At 48.8% G+C, this 27,621-nt stretch overlaps 8 protein-coding genes across 8 annotated transcripts; 3 read left to right on the top strand and 5 right to left on the bottom strand.

Annotated features, from left to right (window-relative positions):
* Positions 1–153: 153 nt before the first annotated feature.
* Positions 154–9,900, top strand: P175DRAFT_0441051 (putative fermentation associated protein (Csf1); the record flags this gene model as incomplete). The annotated part of the gene is made up of 3 exons (XM_040894057.1): positions 154–209; positions 263–298; positions 375–9,900. The coding sequence occupies 3 exons, from the start codon at positions 154–156 to the stop codon at positions 9,898–9,900; spliced, it is 9,618 nt and encodes a 3,205-aa protein (XP_040751029.1).
* A 1,143-nt stretch (positions 9,901–11,043) lies between these two features.
* Positions 11,044–14,461, top strand: P175DRAFT_0503176 (elongation factor 2). The gene is made up of 6 exons (XM_040897564.1): positions 11,044–11,191; positions 11,274–11,289; positions 11,443–11,500; positions 11,582–12,237; positions 12,297–14,063; positions 14,141–14,461. The coding sequence occupies exons 1-6, from the start codon at positions 11,184–11,186 to the stop codon at positions 14,156–14,158; spliced, it is 2,523 nt and encodes an 840-aa protein (XP_040751028.1). The 5' UTR covers positions 11,044–11,183; the 3' UTR covers positions 14,159–14,461.
* Positions 14,462–14,660: 199 nt separating this feature from the next.
* P175DRAFT_0503174 (CCCH zinc finger and RRM domain protein) lies at positions 14,661–17,674 on the top strand. Its single transcript, XM_040897563.1, has 5 exons — positions 14,661–14,969; positions 15,082–15,200; positions 15,279–15,938; positions 16,001–17,019; positions 17,073–17,674. Exons 1-5 carry the CDS (start codon positions 14,905–14,907, stop codon positions 17,382–17,384), a joined length of 2,175 nt encoding a protein of 724 aa, XP_040751027.1. The 5' UTR covers positions 14,661–14,904; the 3' UTR covers positions 17,385–17,674.
* Positions 17,661–19,340, bottom strand: P175DRAFT_0309989 (uncharacterized protein). The gene is made up of 2 exons (XM_040892829.1): positions 18,569–19,340; positions 17,661–18,402 (listed from the first exon to the last, which is right to left on the bottom strand). The coding sequence occupies exons 1-2, from the start codon at positions 19,077–19,079 to the stop codon at positions 17,804–17,806; spliced, it is 1,110 nt and encodes a 369-aa protein (XP_040751026.1). The 5' UTR covers positions 19,080–19,340; the 3' UTR covers positions 17,661–17,803.
* Positions 19,341–19,602: 262 nt separating this feature from the next.
* On the bottom strand, positions 19,603–21,697 carry P175DRAFT_0494747 (aminotransferase-like domain-containing protein; the record flags this gene model as incomplete). The annotated part of the gene is made up of 8 exons (XM_040896031.1): positions 19,603–19,857; positions 19,947–20,771; positions 20,839–20,915; positions 20,968–21,135; positions 21,201–21,243; positions 21,317–21,348; positions 21,415–21,451; positions 21,548–21,697. 8 exons carry the CDS (start codon positions 21,695–21,697, stop codon positions 19,603–19,605), a joined length of 1,587 nt encoding a protein of 528 aa, XP_040751025.1.
* Positions 21,698–22,051: 354 nt separating this feature from the next.
* Positions 22,052–22,587, bottom strand: P175DRAFT_0534079 (uncharacterized protein; the record flags this gene model as incomplete). The annotated part of the gene is made up of 3 exons (XM_040900106.1): positions 22,052–22,255; positions 22,347–22,412; positions 22,513–22,587. The coding sequence occupies 3 exons, from the start codon at positions 22,585–22,587 to the stop codon at positions 22,052–22,054; spliced, it is 345 nt and encodes a 114-aa protein (XP_040751024.1).
* A 293-nt stretch (positions 22,588–22,880) lies between these two features.
* On the bottom strand, positions 22,881–24,352 carry P175DRAFT_0440995 (alpha-ketoacid dehydrogenase kinase family protein; the record flags this gene model as incomplete). Its single annotated transcript, XM_040894053.1, has 2 exons — positions 22,881–24,075; positions 24,141–24,352. The coding sequence occupies 2 exons, from the start codon at positions 24,350–24,352 to the stop codon at positions 22,881–22,883; spliced, it is 1,407 nt and encodes a 468-aa protein (XP_040751023.1).
* A 1,105-nt stretch (positions 24,353–25,457) lies between these two features.
* On the bottom strand, positions 25,458–26,419 carry P175DRAFT_0309770 (uncharacterized protein). The gene is made up of 5 exons (XM_040892828.1): positions 26,370–26,419; positions 26,154–26,242; positions 26,050–26,090; positions 25,912–25,980; positions 25,458–25,771 (listed from the first exon to the last, which is right to left on the bottom strand). Exons 2-5 carry the CDS (start codon positions 26,166–26,168, stop codon positions 25,684–25,686), a joined length of 213 nt encoding a protein of 70 aa, XP_040751022.1. The 5' UTR covers positions 26,169–26,242; positions 26,370–26,419; the 3' UTR covers positions 25,458–25,683.
* Positions 26,420–27,621: the final 1,202 nt, after the last annotated feature.

Here is a 27,621-nt window from a genome sequence, read left to right as displayed (position 1 = left end):
AACTGCGTTTTTTGGTTGCATATCTAGAATGATTCCCCTGGTGGATCGGGATAGCCCTCTGTTTGGGGCAAGGAAAGATTGATTGATTGTCCTCCTACACGGAGTCGTCATGTTCCTAGGCCCCTGCCGCGGTCTTGGGGATAATGCGTAATAATGGCTGGCTCGTCCTTGACAACGTTGGCCTTGATCCCGGATCCAAGCTTTAATTGGTACGTCTGCGTTTTATCAAAAGAAGTGAATTTTCCTCCTTACAAATACTCAGGTTCTTCCTCCTTCAGCTGATTGTCTCTTGCTTCCTGTAAGTTCCCTTGGTTGTTTCCTATACTGTATGTCCTCGTGTCCCCCCCTTTCCCCCCCGCTGACAAGCTAGATAGAGTGCTGTTCTTCTTGCTTTACTTTAATCGTCTGTTCGCAACCCTTGTATCGTACGGAATACGCGCTTACACATGGCATTACTACCGCGCATATGTTGACATTCACGCCCTCCAAATATCATTGCTTGGCGGGAGGATTTTCTTCAAAGGGATTCGCTATCACGGGGTAAATGAAACAATCTTTGTGCATGGGGGGTTCATAACTTGGCGTTTCTGGAAGCGCACGGTCAGGCGCACGGATATATCACGCTTGAATGATAGCAAACTAAGTGCAGGGAACGATCCTCAACAGTCGAAGGGTGATCGTGATGATGATGCCGGCAGTGGGAATAGCGGCCTGAGCGAGCAAGAAGGGGTGAATCATCCAGAAACGCTTCCTTGCCGCATTACGGTCAAGTTCTATGGGCTGGAGTGGTTTATATATAACAGAACTCCAGCGTACGACAGCATTTTGGCTGGGTTCAGCCCTCCAGACTCGAGTGAACCACCGGGGTCCAGCGACGGATCACTGGATTCCAGCCTGAAAGGTAACCAGCAGCATGTGTTGTTTGCCAGCGGGTCTGCGCCACAGCGGGCGTCTAACGTCGAAGGTGATTTTGCCCACAATAGAACAGGTAGAGACACAGTCGGCTCTCAGCAAGGCAAGGATCCTGGGCCAGAAATAGGTGACACCTTGTCTAGGCTGCTCCAGCTGCTGCCGCTGAAGCTAGACTGTGAAAAGGGTGCTATTGTGATGGGAAACGAGAACACCAGATCTGTTCTGACAACGACCTTTGATGCCGCCACTGGTTTAATTGAAGCCTGCGATGCTGGCCCTCTGGACCTTTACCGACAACAATTCACCTTCAGGTTCAAACATCCGGTTATACAAATGCGGCCAAATCCAGATTTTAAGCAGAACCAGCTATCTGCTGCAAAGGGACTCAGCACGGTACGAGAGGAAAAGCCAGGAACGAAGCGCAAAAGAGATACTATCTTTAATTACCAATTTCAGAAACGCAGAGTTTGGCATACTATTCGCGACCTCATACCATACTTCCAGACGTCAGTGGAATCATTTCATATCCCTGACAAGCGTACGGGCCTTGGGCCTCGAAGTCCGACCGACCCTCGTAATGATTCGCGCTGGGTTGGTCTCTCTCGATATCTTGATGATAGCAGCCAGGATGATCATGGAGAGTGGGATTCGGTCGAGTACGGCAGATTTTCCACTGTTCTAGATAGCCCTCGCATGACGGTCATTTATTTCTGGGACATCCCTGGAGTCGTCAGAGCCTCTTCCACTGCAGAGGAAATGCCCCCCTCGAAGAATCCAACGGATATCAATGGGGCCCCTCCCCCCGAATGGGGAATCGATGTCAAAATTGAAGGAGGTGTGATTAACTATGGGCCCTGGGCTGACCGCGAACGGGTTGGGCTGCAGAACATATTCTTCCCCAATGCCTATCGAAGTTCTCAGCCGGCGAAACCTTTGCGACAAGGAGACTTAAGGCAGAGCTCGGCGTTTAAATTGAGGGTAGAAATTGACCAAGAGATGACTCTGCGCATTCCAACTCGAGAGCCATCCAAGGACTGGCAATGGAAGGGGCGTGCGGATGCCGTACGCGCGACATCCAAGCTGAAGAAACAACAGCGGAGACGACGACAGCGCGCTGCGGAAGGTGATAAAGGTCATATTGGTCCTGAAATTCGCCCCTTTGGATGGTTCTCGCTTCGCATTGCGGAAAATTCAACCATAAATTACACAATGGATATGGTCCCGGACAGGTCAGGGTTTGTGACCCAACTTGACCTCGATCTCCGCGATTCGAGGATGTCGTCGAGTGTCAACCATGCAGTGTTATGGAAATGCCCCAGACAGCTTCTAAGCTGCGACCTCTCGGTCCCACTATCTTGGAACAGCCTTCGCACATGGAAGTTCGACGTGGAGAATGAAGATATGGAGTTGTTTCTGTTGAGAGATCACATATTTCTCCTAACCGATCTGATTACGGACTGGGCCTCGGGTCCTCCACAGGATTATTACACGTTTGTGCCTTTTATCTATCGTTTAAATTTGTCGTTCACCAACATCCGACTCTTCCTGAATGTCAATGATTCGAACATTATTAGCGACCCTACCGATATCACTGACAATCGCTTACTCGTGATTAAGGGTTATAAGCTAACATCGGATGTGCTCATCCCTCTGAACAAATACAGTCCGGAGCAAAATGCTGTGGAGTTCAATGTGACTCTCCAAGACGCTGGAATAGACTTTGTAGCCCCAGCGTGGGACACGCTACACACGTTCTTGAAGAACAAATCAACAGCTACTCTGGAAAATCTGGTCCTTAGTGGAGCCTACACTTACTTTCTTTCCACATCAGCAGAACTGACAGATACACTGCTGCTCAATATTGATGGCATCTCTCCCAAGTTGTATTTATACGGGTTCTTGATCAAGTGCTTTATGATTGTGAGAGAGAACTATTTTGGCGAGGAGGTGCATTTCAAGACTCTGGAGGAGTTTCAAGAGCTTGCATACTCGCATGATGAGCCAGAGGTATACAACGGGATAAATCCGAACAGGAAATCAAATGACCTAGATGTTGTGCTGCACGTTACTGTCGACAACCCTTGTGTTTTCCTCCCGGAAAACATGTACGACGACCTCAACTGCCTGCGGCTTACTTCCCCTTCAATAGAGATCGATTTACGGTTTACAAACTACTACATGGACTTGCAATTCTCACTTGCCCCCCTGAAGGTGGGACTGGAGTCTCATCGAAAGGTGCCGCACCCGCTATTGTCCGAGACCCAACTATTCATTGATGGAGCCTCAATTTATGGTCACCGCATATTTGGCTTACCTCCTTTAGAGCCAACTTATGTCTGTAACTGGGATTTTAGCCTCGGGGATGTTATTGGAGAATGTTCGCCAGCTTTCTTGACTTCTCTGGCAGCTGCGCTGCAAAGCTTTGACCTCTCCTTTGACAATGAAGAAAACACGCTTCCACCATTGTTCCCCGCTATTCTTCATGACGTGACGTTCCTACGCGCTGAAATTAACTCGATTCATATCTCAGTTCTTTTAGATAATGCTGCCATCCTGCTGAGTTCTGGACCCATGACGACGAAATTTAATGACTGGGCGAATGCCAGATTTTCGAAACGAATGAGCGTTCGCGTTCCGGAACTATGTATCACTGCCATTGACTACAAATTTCTTGGCCGGTTTGGAAGCATGGCTCACTCTAAAGTGCTCCCTTTAGCTTTGTTCCAGAGTTCCATAGACTTAAAGATGGCTCAGCGAAGGAATGACATCGTTGAAAGCCGAAAGCTGCAACAAGAGCACATTAAAGTGCACGACCAAAGGACTCAGAGGACTCCATGGCTCCTCTTTGATTGGGAGGAGATCGAGCCTGATGCTGAACATCTGAACGTCGATACTGTAGTCCCTCCGACTACCGCTATTCCCACAATGCCCGAACCTTTATTCAAAGCTTCTGGATTGCTGGCCTCGTCCCCTCTTAGATACCGCACTCAGGATGGAGGCAATCCAAGTTCGAGAAGTTTCCTCCTATCTCATGAGACCTCAAGCATGGAAAGCAGGCCCAAAAAGGGAGCACGTAGTTTCACTGAAACGTCGAGCATCTCGTCTAGGGAGCCAATAAGCGATGGGAAATCTGAACAAATCACGGGTAATCAGAGACTGCGCCTTCCTGAGGAACGGAGAACCGCCTCTCCAGAAGTGATAAATGGCTTGGATGCCTCGAATCCTTGGGCTATGCCCAGTTTCTCTCTTCACACAATTAAACTAGACACGTCCCAACTACCATCGCGTCAAGCATCCGAGAGGAACTTTCCTCAAGAAAATTCGCCAGCGGCCAAGTTCGACCCTTATTTTTCACCATTTGACGATGACAACATAACCCACACGAACTTCATGATTAACTTACCAATGGGCATTAGAGGTACCTGTACACCTGAGTTTCTTTTCATACTCTCTGCTTTACTGGAAGCTCTACAGCCACGACATCCAATTGAAATCATCGATTCGCTCCAAAAGGACATAATATCGGACATCGTGGGTTACGAGAAATCAATGAAAAGACCCAAGAAAGCCACAGCCGTCATAATCCGAGCTCCTGTCATCTTAGTGAAGCTAATCAATTCCCGCGATTTCCCCAGCACTGACGAAGTCAGTTTCCGGGATGAATATAGTATAGAGGTCTTTCACTTAAACACGGCTTTTAAGACAAAAGTCGAACGACAGAAAGGCGACCTTCTGAAAGGAATTAGCAAAAGTTCTACGCTTCATGCCACTGCTGATAGCCTTTCTCTATCCGTTGAAAACCGCCGAGTCGACGGCTGTCAACAGAAGTCCGAGTTCTCTTGCCTTCTAGGGGACATCGGATTTTGGCTTGTGACTGCACCAATGCTGAGATCAAATCTACAGATTCGAGCATTTGATACCGTTACTTCAACAAAATCTGTGGAGCAGCTTGCTTATCTTGTTCGTCGCACAACCACAATGCTTGACTCTGCAACGTCATGTTTCCAGCAGAACTCTTTACGTAGCGACAAGCGGCTACGTTTTTTGATATATTACCTTACGCAACTGGCAGCTCATATACCAGACCCAACGTTCCTTACTCGAATTTCATATATGCTTCGGATTGCTCCTGGGCATTTGCGACATCATGACTCCTGGAAGATTATTTCCCGTATCCGCAATGTTTATAATAATTTGTCGCAAATCCAACAGCAAGATGTGATCGAAAAGTGCTCAAAAGATGATATGTCATTGCCTACCAATGCGAGGAGTGTCGTGCTCTCTGGGTTCGATCAGTGGCGGGCTTGGGATCTAGCACATGTTGGAAAAAGCTATGTGATGCGCAGGATATGGGGATCGCCAGACCCAACCCCGGAGGCCACGCCGTTAGCTGCATGTTTCTCATCGAGCGTGAAGCTCTTCCGCTTCTCTGTTGACCCAGGGCCTAAGGAAAGCGATTTTGTTGTCCAAAATCTGTCAACCGTTATATCATCCACCCCTCAAAAAGCTTCTCATATGAGTATGGAAGGCAAGCAAAAGACCCTGATCATTTTCCAATCTTATTGTTCTTCCATTACTCTTCGCCTACGATGGGAAATTCTTGACTTGGTGGATGGGCTTGCGAAAACAATGTCTACAGTCACACTAGAGTCCGCAGTGTCTGAAAAGGATTCTGGTGGCGAACCGGAAGAGCCTCGAGAGATACAATTTGTTTTTGGAACCGATCTAGGCTCTGTGACCCTGGATGGTATCAATATTAAGCTAGCGCTGATTGGTAAAGCCCTTAGAAGCTCTCTTGTCCTCAAGTCGCAGGGCGCGGAGGACTTGAATAGCCTGAGTGTGTTGATAAGTGCCGAAACATGTACCTCAGAGCTCTCTAGTCTTTCCAAGCCTCTCATGCAATGGAAAGTCGGTGATCCACATATGTATTGTTCCCGCACGACCGAGGACACTGAAACTGAGATCAAGCATGAATGGAAAATCGCTGGGTCTAGCCGAAAGCTCCGTTATGATATGGACGAAGATCCGTTGAGCCTTGCCCATACAGCAGACCGGTTAATAGAGGATGAAATCCAATTTGTCCACCAACTGGTTAAAAACTTGAACCTGCCAACGCGTCAACCTACCGATAAAGTGGCGAGACAGAAGCCGTCACACAACAAGTTCCAGGTCGCCATGTTTCTGGACGACTATCGACTCAGCTTCTGCATCTTACCGTCCTTGACATATATCATCACGGGTGAGGTGGCGCGAATGTCTATTTTATCCAAGATGGAACCAAAAATTGAAGTGGATTTCGACCTGAAGAAGAACCTACATACCTTCTTGTCCAATGAACGAGGAAGACTGGAAGCTTTGTCTGAGCTAGGGATACCGCCGATTAATGGCCGAGTTATCGCAAACATGCTGGCCAACCGTATGGATGTGGAGGTTGATACCACCATTGAATTCATCCAGCTGGAGGCTAGCTCGGTGCGAAGTCTCCTTAGTGTCCTAACTAGACCTGAGTTCTCCCATTTGTTATCTGATCTGAAACAAAACCTCGAAGTTTTGAAGCTTCATTTTGGGGAGGTTCTTGCCCTAGATAGCCGTTCTCCGCAACAAAAGGATATCTCCAACTCTCATACGCTTCTATATAGAGCCCGGATGACAATGGCTGGGACCAAGATACACGCAACGGCGCCTGGACTAAATGGTAGGAGTTATTCTGCGGATATGGGCTTTAGCCTTGGGATGATACGCATGCGCCTTGACAATGGTCTGGATAGTGGATTCCCAATGGAGTACCCAGAATTCCACGTCGATACATCTAACATAAGTTTTGATTTAAGCAAAACACACCCTTGGAGTGATCGTTCATATTGCAGCCTTGCTATTGATGCCAAGGTTAGAGGAACATCAACGGCCGACGAGAATGGAAATATCATGCGAATGTTCCATCTGACCAGCAAGAAATTCGACATCGAGCTCTTCCCCGAGGCAGCGGCGCTAATTGTTGATGTGGCCGCCCACCTTCAAGAACGCATGAAAACGTTGGATTTGTCTCACGAAGTCAAACGCTTCAAAAGGCTAAGACACCGCGGTCATACAGAGGCGAAACTAACAGTTCTTGCTACGCCAAGTATTGAGGTTTATAATAATGATAGTCAAGGTGACGATCTTTTCGATGCTATATACTCATTTGACCTCAACAACATTCAGATATGTTGGAACATGACTACCACCTTGCAAGCGGCCTCTTCTCGGAAACCCGATGATTTGGTGTTCTCTATCAAACGCGTGGATTTGTCAAATAAACGGACAAACTCGGCCAAACTTCGGATAGAGGATGTTCAATTACAGATGGTTCCAGTTTTAGGGGATAGGAGGAAACGTTCCCTCAACTCCGCATTACTCCCTGAGCTGGTTTTCAATGTAGCATATTCCTCAACAGGGAAAGATGTCCGATTGGCCTTCCAAGCTGCTGGAAAATCACTGGACTTAAAAGCTACCTCCGACTTCATACTGCCAGCCAACATGATTCGAAACTCGATGGCCTCTGCTAGCAAAATCATCCGCGATGCTAACTCGTTGCTCGTCTCAAAACCATCAGATGATGATAACGCTAAGCCACGCGCTTTGTTTGGCAACAAACGCGTGCGCTCTGTCTTGGTTGATGTTGATTTCGCCGGGGCAACCGTCTCCCTTCAAGGGAGGCAGAGCAATAACCAACACACTCTTCTCACAGCCACCTCAAAGAAAAGTAGAGTCCCAGAGTCGAAGTACGGCCAGTTTATGCAGGGAGACGCAGGAGCCACCGCCACCTTGCGGGCGCCCGGAGTCGCGCTGAAAGTGCAATTCGAAGATAGCACCGAAGATAACTCGACACTCAATGCGGAATTGAAAATTGATGCTTCGGCAAATGTGCTCTACCCCAGCATTGTTCCGCTGATGAAGCAGATATCGGACACTGTGAAAGAAGTCATGGGGGATCAGCCAAAACCCAGACGTCCATCTGGAGCTATGATGTTGCAACCACAGAGATTGATGCAGGAAACTCCTCTAGACACCAACGACCCTAATTCAATTCTTGGACGGTGCAAACTGAACATTGGCCTTTTAATTCGCAAACAAGAGTTCAGCCTGAGCTGCCAGCCCATTGCTAGAGTGGCAGCTACCGCCGGATTCGACAGCGTGTATGTGGCCGTGAATACCGTTCAGTCCGATGAAGATGGTCAATTTTTGGCGCTCTCGGTGGCCTTCAATGCATTGCAAGCCTCTGTGAAACATGTGTATTCCAATGAGTCCACAGCCAGCTTTGAAGTAAAGTCGATGATTATGTCATTAATAAACAGTAAACATGTCGGGAGGTCAAAGGGTATCTCGGCCGTTTTGCGCGTGAGTCCAATGCAAGTTGTGCTCAATGCAAAGCAAGTTCAAGACCTCTTGCTTTTCCGTGAGATTTGGGTGCCGGCAAATGACCACCTAGATGCAAGCCCCCCATTAGAGGTCCAGCCATCCGAGACCCAGGCTTACATCGTGCAACGGTACCAGCAGGTGGCTACAGCCCCAGGATTCCCATGGAATATAACTATCGCTGTCCAGAAATTAGAGATTCAACTTGACCTCGGATCAACGCTGGGAAAGGCGCAGTTCGCGATTGATGATTTGTGGTTGTCGTCTAAAAAAACGTCCGATCGAGAGCAGATACTTTGCGTTGGGTTCAAGACAGTCGGCATCGAGAGCAAGGGCCGAATGAGTGGGCTGGCCGAGTTTCAGAATATTAGGATTCGAACTTCTATTAATTGGCCGGATGACGGCCTTGAGAAAAAGACGCCATTAATCCAGGCTTCACTCTCGTTCGACCAACTTCAAGTCAAGGCTTCTTTTGACTATCAACCTTTCCTCATCGCTCATGTCTCCTTTTTCAATTTCTTGATGTACAACGTTCAATGTGCCTCAAACGATTCGAAAGAGCGCCTCTTCAGCATTCTGGAAGCGGGCACGGTACGGGTGTTTTGTACGAGTTTAACTGCATCGCAGTCCCTAGCATTGTTCCAAACCTGGCAGCGGCTTGTGCAGGACAAACAGGCAGCTTATGAGGCATCCTTGAGGGAGGTCGAAAGGTATCTTCGGCGAAAGACCTCGTCTTATTCGGATAAGATAGAGCTACCGGCTCGGAATGTAGCTAAGAAAACCGACGAGAAGGTTGAAAAGGCGCCGATATCTTTGCAGACTGGGATTGTTGTGACGATCAATGCGGTGCACATTGGTGTCTTCCCGAGCAACTTCTTTGATAATCACGTTTTTAAGATTGAGGCTCACAAGGCTCAAGCTCGTTTTGATGTGTCATTGGACGACAGCAAAATCCATAGCGCCTTGGGGCTTACGCTGGGGCAGTTGCGTGTGGCGCTCTCCGCCATTGTTCGCTCCGGCCCCGTGGCCATGGAGGATCTTCTTGTCGACGAGATTACTCATCGCGTGATAGAGTCTCGCGGGGGTACGATTCTCAATGTTCCCCGACTTGTGGCATTGATGGAAACATGGCAAAAGTTTGGAACCCATCAGATCGCGTATACCTTCCGCAGTACCTTTGAAGGCAAGGTGGACGTTGGGTGGAACTACGCCCGCATCAGCTTCATCCGGGATATGTGGGAGAACCATTCTCGGGCCTTGGCTTCCCGACTGGGCAAACCACTGGCGCCATCTGCAGTCCGCATTACGGGCGGGCTTCCTGTCGAAGGTGGTGGCGATAAGCGCGAACAGCAGGAAAAGATCACCGCCGTCGTCAATGTGCCACAGTCCAAATACACGTATGTGGCAATCGAGCCGCCGGTGATAGAGACGCCGCAGCTGCGGGATATGGGAGAAGCCACGCCACCGTTGGAATGGATTGGTCTCCAGCGGGACAAGCTTCCTAATGTCACTCACCAGATTATCATTGTGACCTTGTTGGAGATTGCGAAAGAGGTAGAGGATGCGTATGCGAAGATCCTGTGGTCGTCATGAGGCGTTTTGGTTTTTGAGTGTCCTTGGGCGTGGGAGCTGATTCAAATTGTATATATAACTAACTAGTTAACTAGGCTGTATTATTATTAAACCCTCCGCATATAATTTACGAGATCACGCTTCTCCCAGTGTCTCTCATTGTTGTAGATGAAGTCGTCGCAGCAAGTACTCCGTAAGTAGACTATTCCCAATATGGAAAGACAGTAGCTTACCTAAGTATTGATGACAACAGCGGCGTGAGGTATTACGGGCTAACCCTTTTTGGGCTCCAAGAACAGCTGATATTGGGTGTAGACCAATCACAGCTTGCCATTCCACACAGCTTACCTAGCACCTGCAGAGGTTTGTCAATTAATCAAAACATGAATGTTTCAAGTTTAGTTACGGAGTACGTACTACAATCCTGGCAGGAGCGCTGGGCCAAGTCCGGAGTTGCCACGGAAATAATTTTGTCTTTATAGACAATGGAGTTCAATTGGTCCCAGAAGGAGGGAAGAGGGGGGAGGTTGGGACCGTTGGGTGATGATGATTGATTACCAACCGAGAGCTCCACGGGATGACGAGGTAAGGTAATTTACTTTACACCGGTCAGACAAGAAGACAAGAAAAGAATGATGATATCAGTGGTAAAGAAAAGCTTTAATGAAGGTGTATTGGAATACATCAGAGTTATTCTAATATTATATTATTATTGATTGCCTTTTGTTGTAAGCCGTTGTAGCTCTAATGAGGGTATTCTGGTTCAAGAGTAATACTTACATGGAGGGGTAATGTACATTGACAGATGCAAGCAGTAATGCAAGTACAATACTCAAACCCAGAAGGAAAGAGAGAGAGATTCATAAGACGGAGGTAAACGGTAACAAAACGAGGGGCACAAGCGGAAACACTGGACTGGGCCCAAAAAAACGCACATCCCAGATTTGAAATCGGAAAAAATCCCACCTGCAAAAAAAAAAAAAAGCAGAGAGAAGTGAGAGAGTCCCCACCTCAGCACTCTCGCTTCGATTCCCCTCCTCCTCCTCCTCCCTCTCCTCCAAAACCTTCCTCTACTCTCTCTCTCTCTCCCTCCCTCCCTCTCCTCCCCTCTACCTCCTCCATTCTCTCCCTTTGGAGCAGCGCATATAGGTCTTTTTTTCCTATCTCAGTTTCATCAGGTCGAGCTAGCTCTCGATCCTGGTTACCTGAGTGTCGTTTTGCTTCTTTTTCTTTCCCACCCCTCTTCTACCTTTTTTTTTTCTCAACCCCGCCTCTTAAGGCATTAACCAGAAAAAACCGTCAAGATGGTCAAGTACGTCAACATCCCTTTCATCCATCATAACCCCTTCAAATAAACATGTCACCGATCGGATTGCTAACTAGCTGTTCTATAGCTTCACTATCGAGGAGGTATGTTTGCTCTCCGCCGAGTTCCCCCCGAGTGTCCCGCAGCTATAAATTTTTTTTCCTTGGGAGAGAAGAAAATTAAGCAAAACGGAAACCTCAGAAGAAAAAAAATGGGGAAAAAAAAAGAAGGATGAACATCAAACTAATGATAACTAGATCCGGTCCCTCATGGACCGCCAGGCCAACATCCGTAACATGTCGGTCATTGCTCACGGTTCGTACTTTTTTTTTGTTTTTTTTTTTTTTGCCCCGACTCGCCTGTATTCTCTGCGGCTTATACTAAGTGATATTCTAGTCGATCACGGAAAGTCCACTCTCAGTGACTCCCTGGTCCAGCGTGCCGGTATCATTTCCGCCGCCAAGGCTGGTGAGACCCGTTTCATGGACACCCGTCCTGATGAGCAGGATCGTTGCATTACCATCAAGTCCACTGCCATCTCCTTGTACGCCAAGTTCCCTGATGAGGAGGATCTCAAGGAAATCCCCCAGAAGGTCGATGGTTCCGAGTTCTTGATTAACTTGATCGATTCCCCCGGTCACGTTGATTTCTCTTCCGAGGTTACTGCTGCTCTCCGTGTCACTGACGGTGCTCTCGTCGTCGTCGACTGTGTCTCCGGTGTCTGCGTCCAGACGGAGACTGTGCTGCGTCAGGCTCTGACTGAGCGTATCAAGCCTGTCCTGATCATCAACAAGGTCGACCGTGCTCTTCTCGAACTCCAGGTCTCCAAGGAGGATCTGTATCAGTCCTTCTCTCGTACCATTGAGTCCGTCAACGTCATCATCGCGACCTACTTCGACAAGGTCCTCGGTGACGTCCAGGTTTACCCCGACAAGGGTACCGTTGCTTTCGGTTCCGGTCTCCACGGCTGGGCTTTCACTGTCCGCCAGTTCGCCGTCAAGTTCGCCAAGAAGTTCGGTGTTGACCGCAAGAAGATGCTGGAGCGTCTCTGGGTAAGCCCTTCCCCCTCTCCATTCACGGCTAAATTTGGTTGACTAAACTCTCTGCGTAGGGCGACAACTTCTTCAACCCCAAGACCAAGAAGTGGTCCAAGACCCCCAGCGATGGTGTTGAGCGTGCCTTCAACCAGTTCATCCTGGACCCCATCTTCAAGATCTTCAACGTCATCAACAACGACAAGCGTGACCAGATCCCCGCCCTCCTTGAGAAGCTTGAGATCAAGCTTACCAGCGAGGAGAAGGACTTCACTGGCAAGCAGCTCCTCAAGACTGTCATGCGCAAGTTCTTGCCCGCGGCCGATGCCATGTTGGAGATGATCTGTATCCACCTGCCCTCTCCCGTCACTGCCCAGAAGTACCGTGCCGAGACTCTGTACGAAGGTCCCCCCGACGATGAGTGCTGCATTGGTATCCGTGACTGCGATGCCAAGGCTCCTCTCATGCTTTACGTCTCCAAGATGGTTCCCACCTCCGATAAGGGTCGTTTCTACGCTTTCGGTCGTGTCTACTCCGGTACCGTCAAGTCCGGTCTTAAGGTCCGCATCCAGGGTCCTAACTACACCCCTGGTAAGAAGGAGGATCTGTTCATCAAGAACATTCAGCGTACCATTCTGATGATGGGCCGTTTCGTTGAGCCCATTGAGGATGTTCCTGCCGGTAACATCGTCGGTCTGGTTGGTGTTGATCAGTTCTTGCTCAAGTCTGGTACCCTCACCACCTCCGAGACTGCCCACAACCTGAAGGTCATGAAGTTCTCCGTCTCCCCCGTCGTCCAGCGCTCCGTCGAGGTCAAGAACGCTCAGGATCTGCCCAAGCTGGTCGAAGGTCTCAAGCGTCTGTCCAAGTCCGACCCTTGCGTCCTGACTCTCATCAACGAGTCCGGTGAGCACGTCGTTGCTGGTGCTGGTGAGCTCCACCTCGAGATTTGCTTGAAGGATCTCGAGGAGGACCACGCCGGTGTTCCCCTCCGTATCTCTGACCCTGTCGTCTCTTACCGTGAGACCGTCAGCGGCACCTCCAGCATGACTGCTCTGTCCAAGTCGCCCAACAAGCACAACCGTCTCTACGTCACTGCCCAGCCCCTTGATGAGGAAGTCTCCAACGCCATCGAGGCCGGCAAGATCACCCCCCGTGACGATTTCAAGGCTCGTGCCCGTCTCCTCGCTGACGAGTACGGCTGGGACGTCACCGATGCCCGTAAGATTTGGTGCTTTGGCCCTGACACCACCGGTGCCAACCTGCTGGTTGACCAGACCAAGGCCGTTCAGTACTTGAACGAAATCAAGGATTCCGTCGTTTCCGGTTTCCAGTGGGCCACCCGTGAGGGTCCCGTTGCTGAGGAGCCTCTGCGCTCTGTCCGCTTCAACATCCTTGATGTTACCCTGCACGCTGATGCTATTCACCGTGGTGGTGGCCAGATCATCCCCACTGCTCGTCGTGTGCTGTACGCCGCTACCATGCTGGCTGATCCTGGTATCCTCGAGCCCATCTTCAACGTCGAGATTCAGGTTCCTGAGCAGGCCATGGGTGGTATCTACGGTGTCCTCACCCGCCGTCGTGGTCACGTCTACACTGAGGAGCAGCGCCCTGGTACTCCTCTGTTCAACGTCAAGGCCTACCTGCCTGTCAACGAGTCCTTCGGTTTCCCCTCCGAGCTCCGTCAGGCCACCGGTGGACAGGCCTTCCCTCAGTCTGTCTTCGATCACTGGGCTGTCCTTCCTGGTGGTTCTCCTCTTGATCCTGCCAGTAAGCCTGGTCAGATCGTTGCTGAGATGCGTAAGCGCAAGGGTCTCAAGGAGCAGGTTCCTGGCTACGAGAACGTAAGTAACATCTCAATTCCCCGACCGACTTGCAACCCTCATCAACCCGTTTTCAAATGCTAACTTCTTCTACCCAGTACTACGACAAGCTGTAAACCCGTTCTATGCAGACCGACTAGTTTTCCGGCCTGTTTTGGTTGGAATCCTATGTTTATGAGATTGATGAACGCAATACCCTGCCTAAGTTAAACGGGAGACCACCAAAAATTACACCGACGCAATGCAGCTTAATGTCGTATGGATTTTCGAGTATCTAGAGCAGTAGAAACCTGGTTTGCTCATGCATTTGCCTCCCTTTTCCCTTTTTCATGCTCTTGTGACGTTAACGACTGTGAGGGCTTTTACGTACTAGCTGTTCTCTAGTTGGACACGAAAATAAAAATATATGATTTTCTCTGTTCATTTATGTCCCTGTAGCATGTAGTGGAGTACTTTTTATTCCTGTTTTACAGATCTCGCAGCCTGTCGATATTACCTATCTCCCACAACTTGGTGTCGGTCGAGCGATTGCACGTGACCTAACCGCATCCGCATTTCTCGCGCCGCTTGGGCAGCTCCTCTGCAAAGCTCCATATTTTTTTTTTTTTTTTATGATCCTGTGTCGTTACCTAGGACCCCATCTCCCCTCTATTACAGTCCATGAGATGACTTGATATCCCAATCGAGCTACCACCCCATTGACCTCAACGACTCGAGCTGTCATTCCCGGCGCTATTCGCAATCCTAAGCTCTGCAACTTCACCTTGCCTAATCCCATTATTACCAAACATTATAGCAGTTTGGCAACCCACGCTATTTGCTCATCTATTCGGTATCGAGTGAGCTTCATCTGTGCGCCACCATGCAGCTTTCAGAGAGCGAGGCGGAGGAAGTCAAGAAATGGGTGGTCAGGAAATTAGAAGACATGTAAGGCTCTCGGAGTCCAGCATCACTACTCATTGGAGCAGGTTATCCTTCGCTCAGATGATCAAGTCCTCCTCGGAGTTTCCCCCTGCTAATCTCGCTCCCTACAACGCAGCTCGGATGCGGATTCTGATGTGCTTGCGGATTATGTCCTGGCTCTTATCCGGTCCGATGTTCCCGACGAGGAATTACGCAAGGCTTCAGTTGAGAGTCTTGAAGATTTTCTGAGAGAGCGTAAGCTGATTCAACTCGTCACAGTTGGGGTTTCCAATACAAGATTATTCCATGGCTAACTCATTGCCTGACTCTTAGATACCGCCCAATTTGTCGATGAACTTTTCGCTACCATCACATCCAAGCAACAGCCACCGTCAATCCCCGCAAACCCCCAGGCTCAGACGCAAGTATCTCAGGTCGTACCTCCTTCTGAACCATCCTCTCAAACCCCTACACGATTGAATCCTCAAGCTGCCTCTTTCAACGCCGCTTACGTTTCCCAACCCCATGTTGACAACTCCACCACCAGCCGCAAGCGCACCTACCATGATGGTTTCCAAGGCGAGCAGGAACGTGAGGATACTGGCCACCACCGACAATTCAAGAACCCGCGTCGCGGGCGTGGATTCGGTCGAGGTGATTGGATGGGGCGAGACGGCCATGGGGCTCCCAGTGGGCCTGGGGCGTTCTCTCCCCCATCCCAGGGTGGCTTCCCAGTCATGCCTCCTGCCTTTCCATCATTTGATCATCAGAATGACCCGATGGCAGCTATGATGGCTCTCCAAAGCATGGGATTCCCTCAAATGCCCGGAATGCCCTCAATGCCCATGCCACCTACAGGTCAGGGACCTGGACAGAATCCAGTGGGACCCAAAAGCACTGAAAAGTGTCCATTTTATGAGACGCAGGGAATCTGCTATTTGGGAGCTGCTTGTCCATACCAACATGATACAGCGGCAAACTCCAAAGACGATGGTAATAACCCCCCCCTTTTAAATAATGTGCATGAAAAATGGACCGTTGCTTATTGGTGCTAGAATATGACCCCAAAGCGTCGAGCATTGTCACAGATTTCTACAAACGTCGTCCAGATGGTCCGACACGTGGGAGTGACAGGGGCCGTGGACGCGGTCGTGGTGGTGATAGAGGCGGTTTTGGTGGGCGTGGGCGTCGATCTGAGTTCTCTGCTACCGGTCCCACTGAAGATTCCTCGACCAAAACAATTGTCATTGAGCAGATCCCTGATGATAAGCTGGATGAGTCCTCTGTTCGAGAGTTCTTTGCTCAGTATGGAGACATCACTGAGATCTCGCTCCAGCCACACAAGAAACTTGCTCTAGTAACATATGGTGATCATGCTGCTGCGAAGCGTGCGTGGTCTAGCCCTAAGGTGATTTTTGACAACCGGTTTGTCAAGGTGTACTGGCATAAACCCAAGGGTGAAAGAGGTAATGACCAACGGCCTACGCTCGGTGATGCGCGTGAGGTACCATCCTTCAATAAAGAGGAATTCGAAAAGCAACAAGAAGAAGCGCAGAAGGCACATGAAGAGAAACTGAAGCGACGTAAAGAGACGGAAGCAGCAAAGGAAGCTCTGGAGAAACAGCGCGAGGAGCTGCTGAAGAAACAGCAAGATGAAAAGGAGAAGCTCATGCAGAGAATCGGTGGAAAGGGTCTGTCTGGTGCTGGCTCTCCGGACGGAGCAGCTGAATCCGCATCCGATGAAAATGCCAGCGAGCAGACCAAACAGCTCCGCGCTCAACTTGCGGCTTTGGAAGCGGAGGCTAAGAGCTTAGGAATCGATCCCAACAGCTCCGAGACGCCTTTCCCCTACCGTGGCCGTGGAAGAGGCTATGGCGGGTACTCCGCGCGGGGTGGCTACCCGCCGCGAGGCCGAGGGTACGATCCATCATATCGAGGCGGATATCGAGGACGAGGCGGAGCGGCTCGTGGCAGAGGTGGTGTTCTCCGTCTGGACAACCGGCCAAAGCGAGTCGCCATCTCAGGCGTCGAGCCAAACTCGGAAAAGGACGAAGCCCTCCGACAATTCCTTATCGTACGTTTCCTCGTCCGCTTATTTAGTGACGTAACACACTGACTGTTTGTTAGGGCGTGGGTGAATACGAATCTATCGAAGCTAACCCCGAGGAACCCAACTCGGTAATTATCGCCTTTAAAGAACGCTACCAAGCTGAGAAATTCATGTTCGGGCCCCGCAACATCCCCTCCGTCGGCGAGGTCCAATTCACCTGGGTTCCTAACCCGCCGATCAGCGTTGCGCCTACGACATCTATCTCCGGCGGCTCAGACGAAGACACGATCATGGACTCTGCCGGAGCGGTAGATCAGTCTACGCTTCGTCGGGACGGTAACGCGGATGTTGACTACGATGTTGCGGAGGTTGATGATAGCTGGGAGTGAATTTCAGTCTTGTAGTTGGTCTCGGGATAGATTTGCTAGTCAAGCACAGCAGCAGCTGGTTTCTTTTTTACATCGATAGTACTGGGTTGAAAATGAGAAGATATTCCTGGACTGAACTGATTTTGTTGAAGGATCCTTGGTCTGCTGTCTATTTGTCTAGTCTTTGTTCGAGTGTACATTATCTCGTTGTGGAATGTAAAAATACTACCTTGACTCGGGTTGATTCATCCTAACCTGGATGATAACTAACTACGATCATTGATTTGTTTATACAGGTCCATAAATCCTTCATACCTATCTATTTTCTTTTTTTTTTCTTTCTGTCATCTATTTTGTTTATGCAGAGTTATAAAGATAGTAACAAACAAAGAGAAATAGAAGCTAAATATATATATATACAATGTAATGTGCAAATGAAGTCAAGAACGCAGTGGAGCTTTCTTTTTCTTCAAGACCGGACGCACTCCTTGCTGTAGGGCTTTCTTCTTCCCCTGCTTCTTCACCTGCTTCTTCCCCTGCTTCTTCACCTGCTTTATCTCCTTCATCTCCTTCACAATTCCAGACCCAGATCCAGTCCCAGACACATCCTCCTCCTCAACAACAACCCACGCTTTCCCTTCGAGGATTTTCTCCCCGGGCACAGGATACCTCGAATACGAATAAAGCGCTGGCCGCGTAACAAGCAGGACCTGTTTCCAACCCCCCTCTGTGCCTTTACTCTCTCTTTCTTCGCCCTGCAGATCAACCACCCTCATCTCCGCCGCAGCAGAAGAACAATCAAACAGCATGCACGCCAACCCGTCCAGCGCCCTGGCTTCCATTTTCCGTCGCCAGTAGGCCATGCCCATGGCGTGGCGCGCGCGCAGGCCGTAGATCTGCACGAGAGAGACGTATCGTTCGGTTTTGTCTGCGGCGGTGTTCTGGTTCTTGAGCAGGAGGTGGGCGGTCCGGCTGGATAGGAGGTTGGTGACTAGGGAGCGGGCGAGGCGGTTGATTTTGGGGGGTTCGAGTTTGGGGGCTGTTGTTGTTGTTTTTTTTTTTTATCCTGTTAGATTTCTCTTCTTTTCTTTTCTTTTCTTTTCTTTCTTTCTTTCTTTCTTTCTTTCTTTCTTTGTGTGTGTGTGTGTGTGTGTGTGTGTGTGTGTGTGTGTGTGTGTGAGGGAGATAGATAGGTGAACACGTACCGTTCCCATCATCATCACCATCGCCTTGGAAACTACTCCTCTGCATATCAACATCACCATCACCATGACCCAGAGAAGGAGAAGGAGAAGAAGTAATAAACGATATCTGCAGCTTATGACTCCCCCCGCCGCCGCCCCCCCGCACAGGCAGCAACGCCGGATTCCTCGCGCCGAGATAGCACCAGAAAGGACCCGTCCAGAACCGGTGCAGGACGTCCTTGATCACGTAGATCGCCAGGAACGTCTCCGGGACCGTATGGCGGAATGGATACGGGAGCCGTGCCACCAGGGCATCGAAGTCGTGCTGCTGCTCTTGCGCCACGTACCCCTTTACGCTGGCGAGGAGGTGTCGCTTGTTTTCGGGCGTCAGGGCCCGCAGGGACCCCGTGTCTGGGAGGGCGTAGTCGTAGGCCCATGATTCGATGAGATGGAAATAGCCGTGTATCTGCTTGGACCAGATAGAGGGGTGGGGGGGTGCGGTTGTGTCTGGGTCTGTGGATATCAGGATCATACTGTTGGGTGTGAATATGTATGCAGAGTATCTCTCTCTCTCTCTCTCTCTCTCTCTCTATATATATATGTGTGTGTGTGTGTGTGTGTTTAGAAGGCTCTCGAGGCTATGTTCTAGGGTTTCTTTGTCACCACAGCACAGCAATGAATAATTGTCGAAGAACAAGATGAAGATGAAGACAAAGAGATATTCATGGAGATGCATGAAAGAGACGTTGACTGTTTGAGACTCTTTTCTCCCTAGAATCGTGCATCAAGACAAAGAGAGAAATGAACGAAGAAATAGATGAACTACTACATCTTCGGCGGAAGAAGTAGAGAAAATGATCGCAGGTTGAGTGTTTCGCTCGTTTGACTTCTCGGTCAGATCTTTCTGTCCAGTATTGTCAAGGATATCATGAATCTTCATTATCTAGACTATCTGCTAGTATGGTCTATTTTCATCTATTGAGAATTAGATATCTAGGACTATATAGACGGTCCGGCCATGTACATTCGCTGTGGTTGCCACACTCACAGGGGTATTATAAACCAAACTCGGTTCGCAGCGCATCCCCGAACCGCTTAATCGCCTCGGTGATGTTTTCCGAGCTGGCAGCCGCAAACGTGGTACGGAAGAACATCTTGTTCTCATCCAGTCCCTTGGCCTTGAACCAGCTGCCGCGGGAGACAAGGACGCCGTTCTTCACCGCGGCGTGGAAGACTTCTTCTTCGATAGCTTCACGGGTCTTGCCAGAGGAAAGTCCGGGGTGCTTCTCCCAGTTGATCTGAATCCAGTGCTGCATGGCGATATTAGATTAGCTACATTTCGAGCCCGACATGAAGAAAAAAAAAAAAAACAAAAATAAAGAAAGTATGGCAAACTTACGAACATGCCGGCCGAAGGAGGGACCCAGCTGGCAATCTCTCTGGGAAGATGCTTCTCGCACGCCTGGACGAGAGAGTTTCTGCGGTTTGTGTACTGCATGCGCAGGTTAATTAGCCAGTCAAAGTACCCGGCGTGTCCCCAGTGCTCGTCAAGAAGCTTGAAGAACACGATCTGAGAGACACCGCTAGGGTTCTGACAAGAGACTTCGCAGTTTCGGGTGAACCGCTCGACGATCTGTTCGCAGCCGATAATCCAGCCGACTCGCGCACCGGGGGAGAGGACCTTCGAGAAGGATTCGAGTCGAAGAACACGGCCGTCCACATCGAGGCTCAGATAAGAGGGGACAAGAGACTTTAAGAACTCTTCGTGGTTGGCGGGGGGGGGAACCGGCTCGCTGCCAGCGCCGGTGTATGGCTGCATCTGCAGGAAATAGTATGGCTCATCCTCCACAATGTAGATATTGTGCTTTTGCGCGACTTTGTAGATAGCCTTGCGCCTTTCCAGAGATTGGGTGGCACCGGTGGGATTCTGTCCGGTGGGAATGGTGTAGAGCACAAAGGGCTTGCGTGCACCTCGGGCAGCCTCGTCCCAGTTGCTTAGGACTTCGTCGAGCGCCTCCGGGCACAGGCCTTCCTCGTCCATTCCCACAGGCGCGACATTGACTCCCTGTGGAAGGGCGGTCTCTTGTGCACTGGCGAAGGTATATTCTTCCATCAAAATGTAGTCCCCTCTTTCGCAGAGGAGTCTGAGTGTTGTATCCCATGCGAACGTGCTACCGGGGTTGAGACAACATTGCCAATCGGAGTACGGAGGGTTATGGATGAGCTATCTTTTTGGTTAGCAATTTCTTAGCCTGTCTTTTTTTTTTTTTTTTTTTTTTTTTCCGCCATACCTCAGTATGCTCCGTCACGAATCTCAGCAATTGAGCTGATCCAGTCGCTTGTCCATAATTAAGGGAAATCTCAAGGTCTGGAAACATTAGTGAGGTCCAATCCAGTGTCTCCCTAGAAACCTAGCTCACCATATAGACTTTTGCCATCGCGAATATCGCTCTTCGCGGCAGTCAAGACGCTTCCAGACTGGCGAGTGGCTTCGGGAGAGAAGGCTGGGGGGTTGGGGACTTTGATAGAAAGCTCTTCAAATGGGAAATATTCCGGGGATGGCAGTCCACCGCCCAAGGAGATAAGGCCTAGAAAGAAAGGAAGATGTTAGTTGGATCTCAGATTACAAGGGCTCTGGAGTACGAATACCCACCTGGATTCTTTAGATATTCCGCAGCGCCTTTCAAAGTCGAGACCTAATCCATCCAAAGAAAGCAAGGGTCAAATCAAGATTCCCCCTCTCTTCCAACTAGTTCGTGACCAACTAACCTTGCGCGATTTCGCTTCGAGAGACAGAATGTCTGAGAAATGAATAGCTTATCAGTCACCGGTCATCAAAAAATGCTAACGGGCCTGGAGACACCTACGATCCCATCTCTTTGCCTTGGGTTTGGTGAAGCATGCCTATCAATTGAAAAAAGAGAATGCCCCGCAATTAGATTTCTTCAATAATTTCGACATATGTATTAAATAAAAAAATAAAATAAAAAAAAAACTTACAGGGCTCTTGAACTTATCACTGCTAGTCGCAGGCGCAACACCAGCAGGCATCTTTGCGCTGCGGGCTCTCAGAGCTTCAATACCATCGACGGTCAACGGCGCAATGGGGGCAATGCCATTGTCCATGTCCAGAGCAGCGGGGGGAGCCATTTCCCTTGGGATTTTCGACTGGACTGAGAATCGGATATATATAAAAGGATGAAGGTAAGGTCAAGGGAAAGGATGGAATTCTGGTGGTAGAGAGAGAGAGAGAGAGAGAGAGAGAAAGAAGTGAGAGAGAGGGTGTATAAGAGAAGAACTTTGTGGAGTCAAGTGTGACTGTGGATCGATCGGTTCCGTCGGGAGGTTGACCACAGTTCGGATGGAAATCAACGCCATCACTTTTTTAAATGTGTTGGTTTTTCTTGTTGTCTAATTGGGAGATGATGATGATGATGATGATGATGATGATGATGTGTTGGTAAATAACACTCTACTATAGACTAGGAATCATCCATTTCTTCCCTACTGCGCATAGTCAAGGCTATCACCGGCATCGGAGTCAGAATGTATACAGTAGGCAGATATTCCCCCAATAATGCAAGATATGATGCTATAGAATAGCCATCTTGACGCAAGACTGACACCCTCTATCCGCTCCATTATTATGTCTTCTGCGCCAACCGGATGAGTCGAAGATGTCGAGTACGCTAGGACTTTTGGTATGACCTGAATTACGTAGCGATGTGGTCCAAGGAGATCTTTAGCAGTGAAGCTAGGCGACTTTTCTTTCGTATCCTCCCAAGGTCTCGGTGCATACAAAGCTGTAGTCGCGTTGGCTTGCAATGGGAATTAGGGGATCTAGAAAGCTAATAAAAGCGTCCACCTAAGCATCCAAGTACAGACTCGGGAGCCGTACATATCATCCGCAATCAAATTTCCATGTTTATCCAGCCCTACCCAGTATCCATGAAGTTCAAGTTCACCGTTAGACTGCTGGTGATCTCTGAAGGCCAGGCCACGTCGATGTCCGTGTGGATGGCCGCGGGAGACTTGACCATGGCGATTTATTTAGAAAGGGTGCCCTGAATAAAATCCATAAAGTCGCTCGTACTCGTCTATCGCCAATGGAATTGGTATCATCGGAGATGCGAGAAGGAGGAGAATTGCGCAGTAGTGGGCTCCTATGAAGTAGAGAAGGTAGATTAACAGTCTATAGGATGAGAAGCGACAATTCTTCACCTTTTTGCCAGTCCTTGGCCGGGTACATGGTGAAGTTCGCAGGGATATTCAAAAAAAAAATTGTATTGCAAAGCAGGCTTGCAACTATTGGTATAGTAGTAGAGTCTTCAAGTCATCCAACCTTTCCAACACCTTGCAGTGTCAAATAAACATCAGTTCCCCAGCCCCAAAGACTCTGCACGGCAATACTGCCCCCAAAATATTCCGCATAAGCCCGGCTCAGTGGGAGACCGTACCCAAGCCCTGCAATGCTACTCAATTGGCCACTGTTGGATGACATGGTATTGAGGGCATCAATGTTGCCGTTTTCCTCCATCCCAAGGTCGGAAAAGGTGGTGAAGCTATATGACCAGATATTAGGCAAGACCTCCGGAGATATCCCACCACCTCTATCCCGAATACGAATTGTGATGCTCTGTGATGACGGAGTCGAGTATTTGATGGATTCATTGGCATCTGCGGTCCCAACCACCGTATCGACCTCAAACCCAACATCACTGTCCGACTGGATACCCTGGGCTACTTTTGCTTTGGCAATTGACTCATGTGAATTCCTACCAGGAACATCCGGTGCCGCAGCAATCGTCACCTCAATGGGTTCGCGTTCGTTGCCGCTTTCGACAGTAGCCCGGAAGGCATTCTTTAGCAGTTCCGTAATAATATATTCCACATGTACAGGAACTTGCGCGAAGGAGGCATCTGGTTGTCCATCGATTTCTAATCGTGGACGTACACCATATTTCAGCTCACATATCTCCCCCACAAACTCCTCACAGAGCCTCACAATACGCGCAGGTTGCAATGCAGTATCAATCACTCCGATATAATTAGAGGGGGAGACACGCTTTTGTGACTTGGGCGCGTCTGCTGCACTTTCACAAACGGGTTGAGAAGCGAAATGAAGCGCTAGATGTTGCTCTGCTATCAACCGTGTACCAATTCGTGCTCGCAGATGCGTATCTAGAAAACGCGTCACCTCGGCCGTATCGATGTATCTTCGGCACTCAAGAAAACCACGGGCAAGAACTGGAATTGTATTCGCATGCGTGTGGACGAGGTCTGCGAGGACCTCGGCGAAATGATTTTCCTCCTCCAAGGTAGTGACCTGCCGCTTTTGGTATGGGAGAAGGGTCGACAATGAATGAACATAATTATTATAGATTTTGGAGACATGTGGATTCGCGACGACAATAAATGGGAGATTCCGAAGAGCTTCGATGCGGGATGCCAGTCGTGCGGGGAGCAAAGAAAGGGTAAAGTTGGCGGAGGCAAGGAGCGCATCTTTCGACAATGGCGGATGACCGTGCCTAAAAATCATCCATTAGGAATTACACATATCCCCGGAACACCGCCCTTCGTTAATGGAACTTACTTGAGCAAATCCGCGAGTGTCAAAGGGCGACGTCGACTAGCCGCAAGACGCGCAACTTCATCATTTACCCCCGGGGAAAGGGGATTGTCAGGAGTCGTGTACCTGAGGAAAGAGGTAGAAAACCCACGCCTTACTAGACTACGGGAAACAAGGACTCTGGGCTGGAAGCCATACCCTACAGACAGTGTCTGAAAAGGTTTCGTTGCAGCCATAGTAAGTACCAGCCATTCTGGTCTATAGGTTGTAGGTAAGATGGATGTCCCCAGGATGGCTGCAATTCACTTGCGCGGGAAGGCCGGCCCGCTCACGTGCCGAGTCTGGTTATAGAAATAACAGAGAGACGACTCAACACTCATCCCACTTTAACAAAAGAAATATGTTATATTTACATTGAACATGGATTTATTGTTGATTTCAGTCAAGACAAGTAGATCTTTAAGCTTTGGGTGGCTCCAGATAGCTCTGTATATCGCCTTCGAAAAGCTCAATGCTGTGCTGCGGCCAGGGCCACCGTCTGGTCTGTGATTTGGATAGACTCCAGCGAAACTCTCCTATTTACGCGGACTATTTCCGACAGTGCTGGGCGGTTAAAGATCAACCAAATCGGTACTGCTCCGGGGGTGATAAGAGTAAAGCCTCGTAGAGCTACAGACATGATGATATACGTAGATTTGGACATTGAATTGGTTAACAGAACCATAATTGAAAAAAGAGCTGGAGTTGTTTTGCGAGAGGAAGGGGAAAGGGAAATCCAGTAGTAAAGGGGGTGATGGATGATATATGCAATTTAGTTCAGGGTAGTATGTAAGTTATTGCATGAAGCATGGAGGTGCAAAGCTGTCGAAGATGGAGCCTTCTGCGTTAGAATGCTCCTATCTCTCAAGGATCTAAATAGTCAGTATTCGTATCCGTACAAAATTAGCGTAGTAAGGGAAAGAAAATCCCATAGTTATAGTTACTATAACTCTTACTGTATCAGCAGTTGTCTTGAACCCCCTGGCGTGAATATATATTTCTCATGCTTGTCGCGGCTCCTTCGGTTGCAGAGGAGCCCTGCAGTTGTTTTAGCTGTTGGGTCACCGGTTACCTAAATACCCCCCTTCCCCTCCAAAAACAAGGTCACTTGCACTTGTCCTTTATTCCAGGTGTCCACCATTAACCCTTTGTTTCCTTCCTTTAGCAATAGAGAGAGATCTCATAACAGAACCATTATTTCATTAGCCCTTTCACATCTCTTCTAGGTACATTTAAAAAGAACAAAGCAGAAAGAAAAAGACGAGAAGAGAAGTAGATGATTGAGGTGCTTTAACACCGAACACGACCAGGCTTGATCAAGGCGTGTTCCCATCTGACAGGCAACCATGTCTCCTTCCCCCCCCCCTTGTCAGTCAGGCATGGTACTCAATTCAAATTCGTAACTCGTACATCTGATACATCCATGGGGCTGAAGAACATGCAGCACACTTCCTGGAGGATGTAATTGTTGTAGCGTTCATCGACGACATTATCAAGGCATGAGGACGGACTTTGGATATTTTCTCTACTACTGAGTTCTCATTTCGCCGTCCTGCTCAACGTGGATGTGATCATCTGCTTCGAGATTAAATACCGCGTCCTCGGGAAATTCGACGCTGAGGCAATCAATCAGTCAGCTGGGTTGTCTTGGTTTTCTGAAATAGAGAAACGGGAGCAGTGACAGCAGATGTCTCTCTCTCTCTCTCTCTTTCTCTCTCTCTCTGTGTGTGTGTGTGTGGAAGGCTGGCTGACTTACGTGAAGCCTTTAATGAGGGTATATTCGTGCTTGATGTTTCCTCCCTCCAGCTTAGCCTTTTCCTTGGCCCTGTTTTAATTGAAAGGGTAACTTGTTAGCTACTGGGTTTCACAAGTCCAAGGAGGTGTGGTCTCTTACTGCTCCAGCTTCTCGGGAGGAGAGTCCTTCTTGAGAGTGACCTATAGGTTGGAAGGGTTAAAAGGAGTTGCTGCAGTTAGTCAAGGGACAAAGTGATAACGAACGTTGTAAAGTGGCATTTTGAGCTGGTTGAAATACGAAGGGTGAGCGACAATAACGTATGAGGGAGCGAGAGAGGGGTGATAGTCTATTCCTGATCGTACGGGAAAACCAAAAGTCAGTCGATCTCAGCCGAGGGGGTGGGCAAAAGCGGATTTATAGCTTTTTGCGGGGAGGAAGAGGGGTGACTCAAATCAACTATTTGATAAGGAAGCAAGTACCTAGTGTCACCACCACAAACAACCATTCTCAGTGATAATAAAATGAGGTCTGTGGCTGTTCCCTATCTACTAGCAGGTTACTAAGAGCATCGCTATATTATGCTTGGTTCTACACAATCTTGCCTATTTCCTTTTCCACCCTGTAGTGAACATGAATTGCGCCTCGAAAGCTATCTATCCCCATTGGGCGCAGTCCGAAAGAAGGGTTCTACGGGGTGTATCGAGAAGCACGCGTCTTGAATCAGAAAAGTGGGTCGTGGGAACAGAATTACTACCTGAAAACAGCCTGATCATCAGAGTTTATTATTCGTTCTCAGAGTGGCTGTCCAAGAACTCATTGAATACCTACCAGGTAATGTTGTAGCCTTCGCAGAGTAGATGGTTGTATTGCGGCAGAGCCCGCCCCTTTTCGGCGGATGACGTATTTGCAACGGATAACGATATCTTGGCGCGGGGCAGTCACGTGCCAGGTAATCACGCCAGATGACGACACATTGTTACGCAAGTATCTCACCAAACGATGTAGGGATGGAAGGGTCTGCAAAGAAGACGTATGTCTCTTAGAGTATATTATTCCGATCTTGATAGATCTGGTGGTTCAGTGCGTTAGATACGCCCTCCCCGCCTCGGAATATCGTATTCGAGACTAAAAGAAGCGTAGGTATTGATCCGAAATCTCCAACCTCCCTCCATAGTATTCTTGTCCTCCTTAGTTTGCGGGAGTAGTGCTTCGCTGAGTGGTTCCTTAAGCAATGTTTCTGTGTGTGTGGCTAATTCCGCAAGCGTGCGATATTGGTTATGCCAGCACTTATCGATAATATTATGATGAAGGTCGTCAAATTATGACGTTGAAATGTTGACAAAATCGAATTGAATTCAGGTCTAACTGAGAAAGGAGATAGATGCTTGAAGGAAACATGAAGGTCTAGAAAGGAAATGGTGGCCTAAATACATTGGGTAATCCTAGGGGTAGCTTAATGGTAAAACACGATAGTAAATATTGGTAGAGATGGTTGTATGTCCATTTACTAGCAGAACAGCCTTAGGCACTAATATAGGGGGGCCCTGACTATTTTTACTTATTAATTATAATATATTTTCTACTATCTCCTATATTAGGGATAGCCTATATTTTAATATACCCCTTTAGATCTAAATCTTATCTAATTTAGATCTACTACCTAACTAGGCTGGTTAGGGTAGAGCCCTAGTTGCCTGTTTTGGTTTAGTGTCTGATAAGAATCCTTATCGG

Source organism: Aspergillus ochraceoroseus (genome assembly GCF_002846915.1).
Source record: "Aspergillus ochraceoroseus IBT 24754 chromosome Unknown P175scaffold_6, whole genome shotgun sequence".
Taxonomy (NCBI): Eukaryota; Fungi; Ascomycota; class Eurotiomycetes; order Eurotiales; family Aspergillaceae; genus Aspergillus; species Aspergillus ochraceoroseus.
This window is presented reverse-complemented; position numbering and strand designations above follow the sequence as displayed.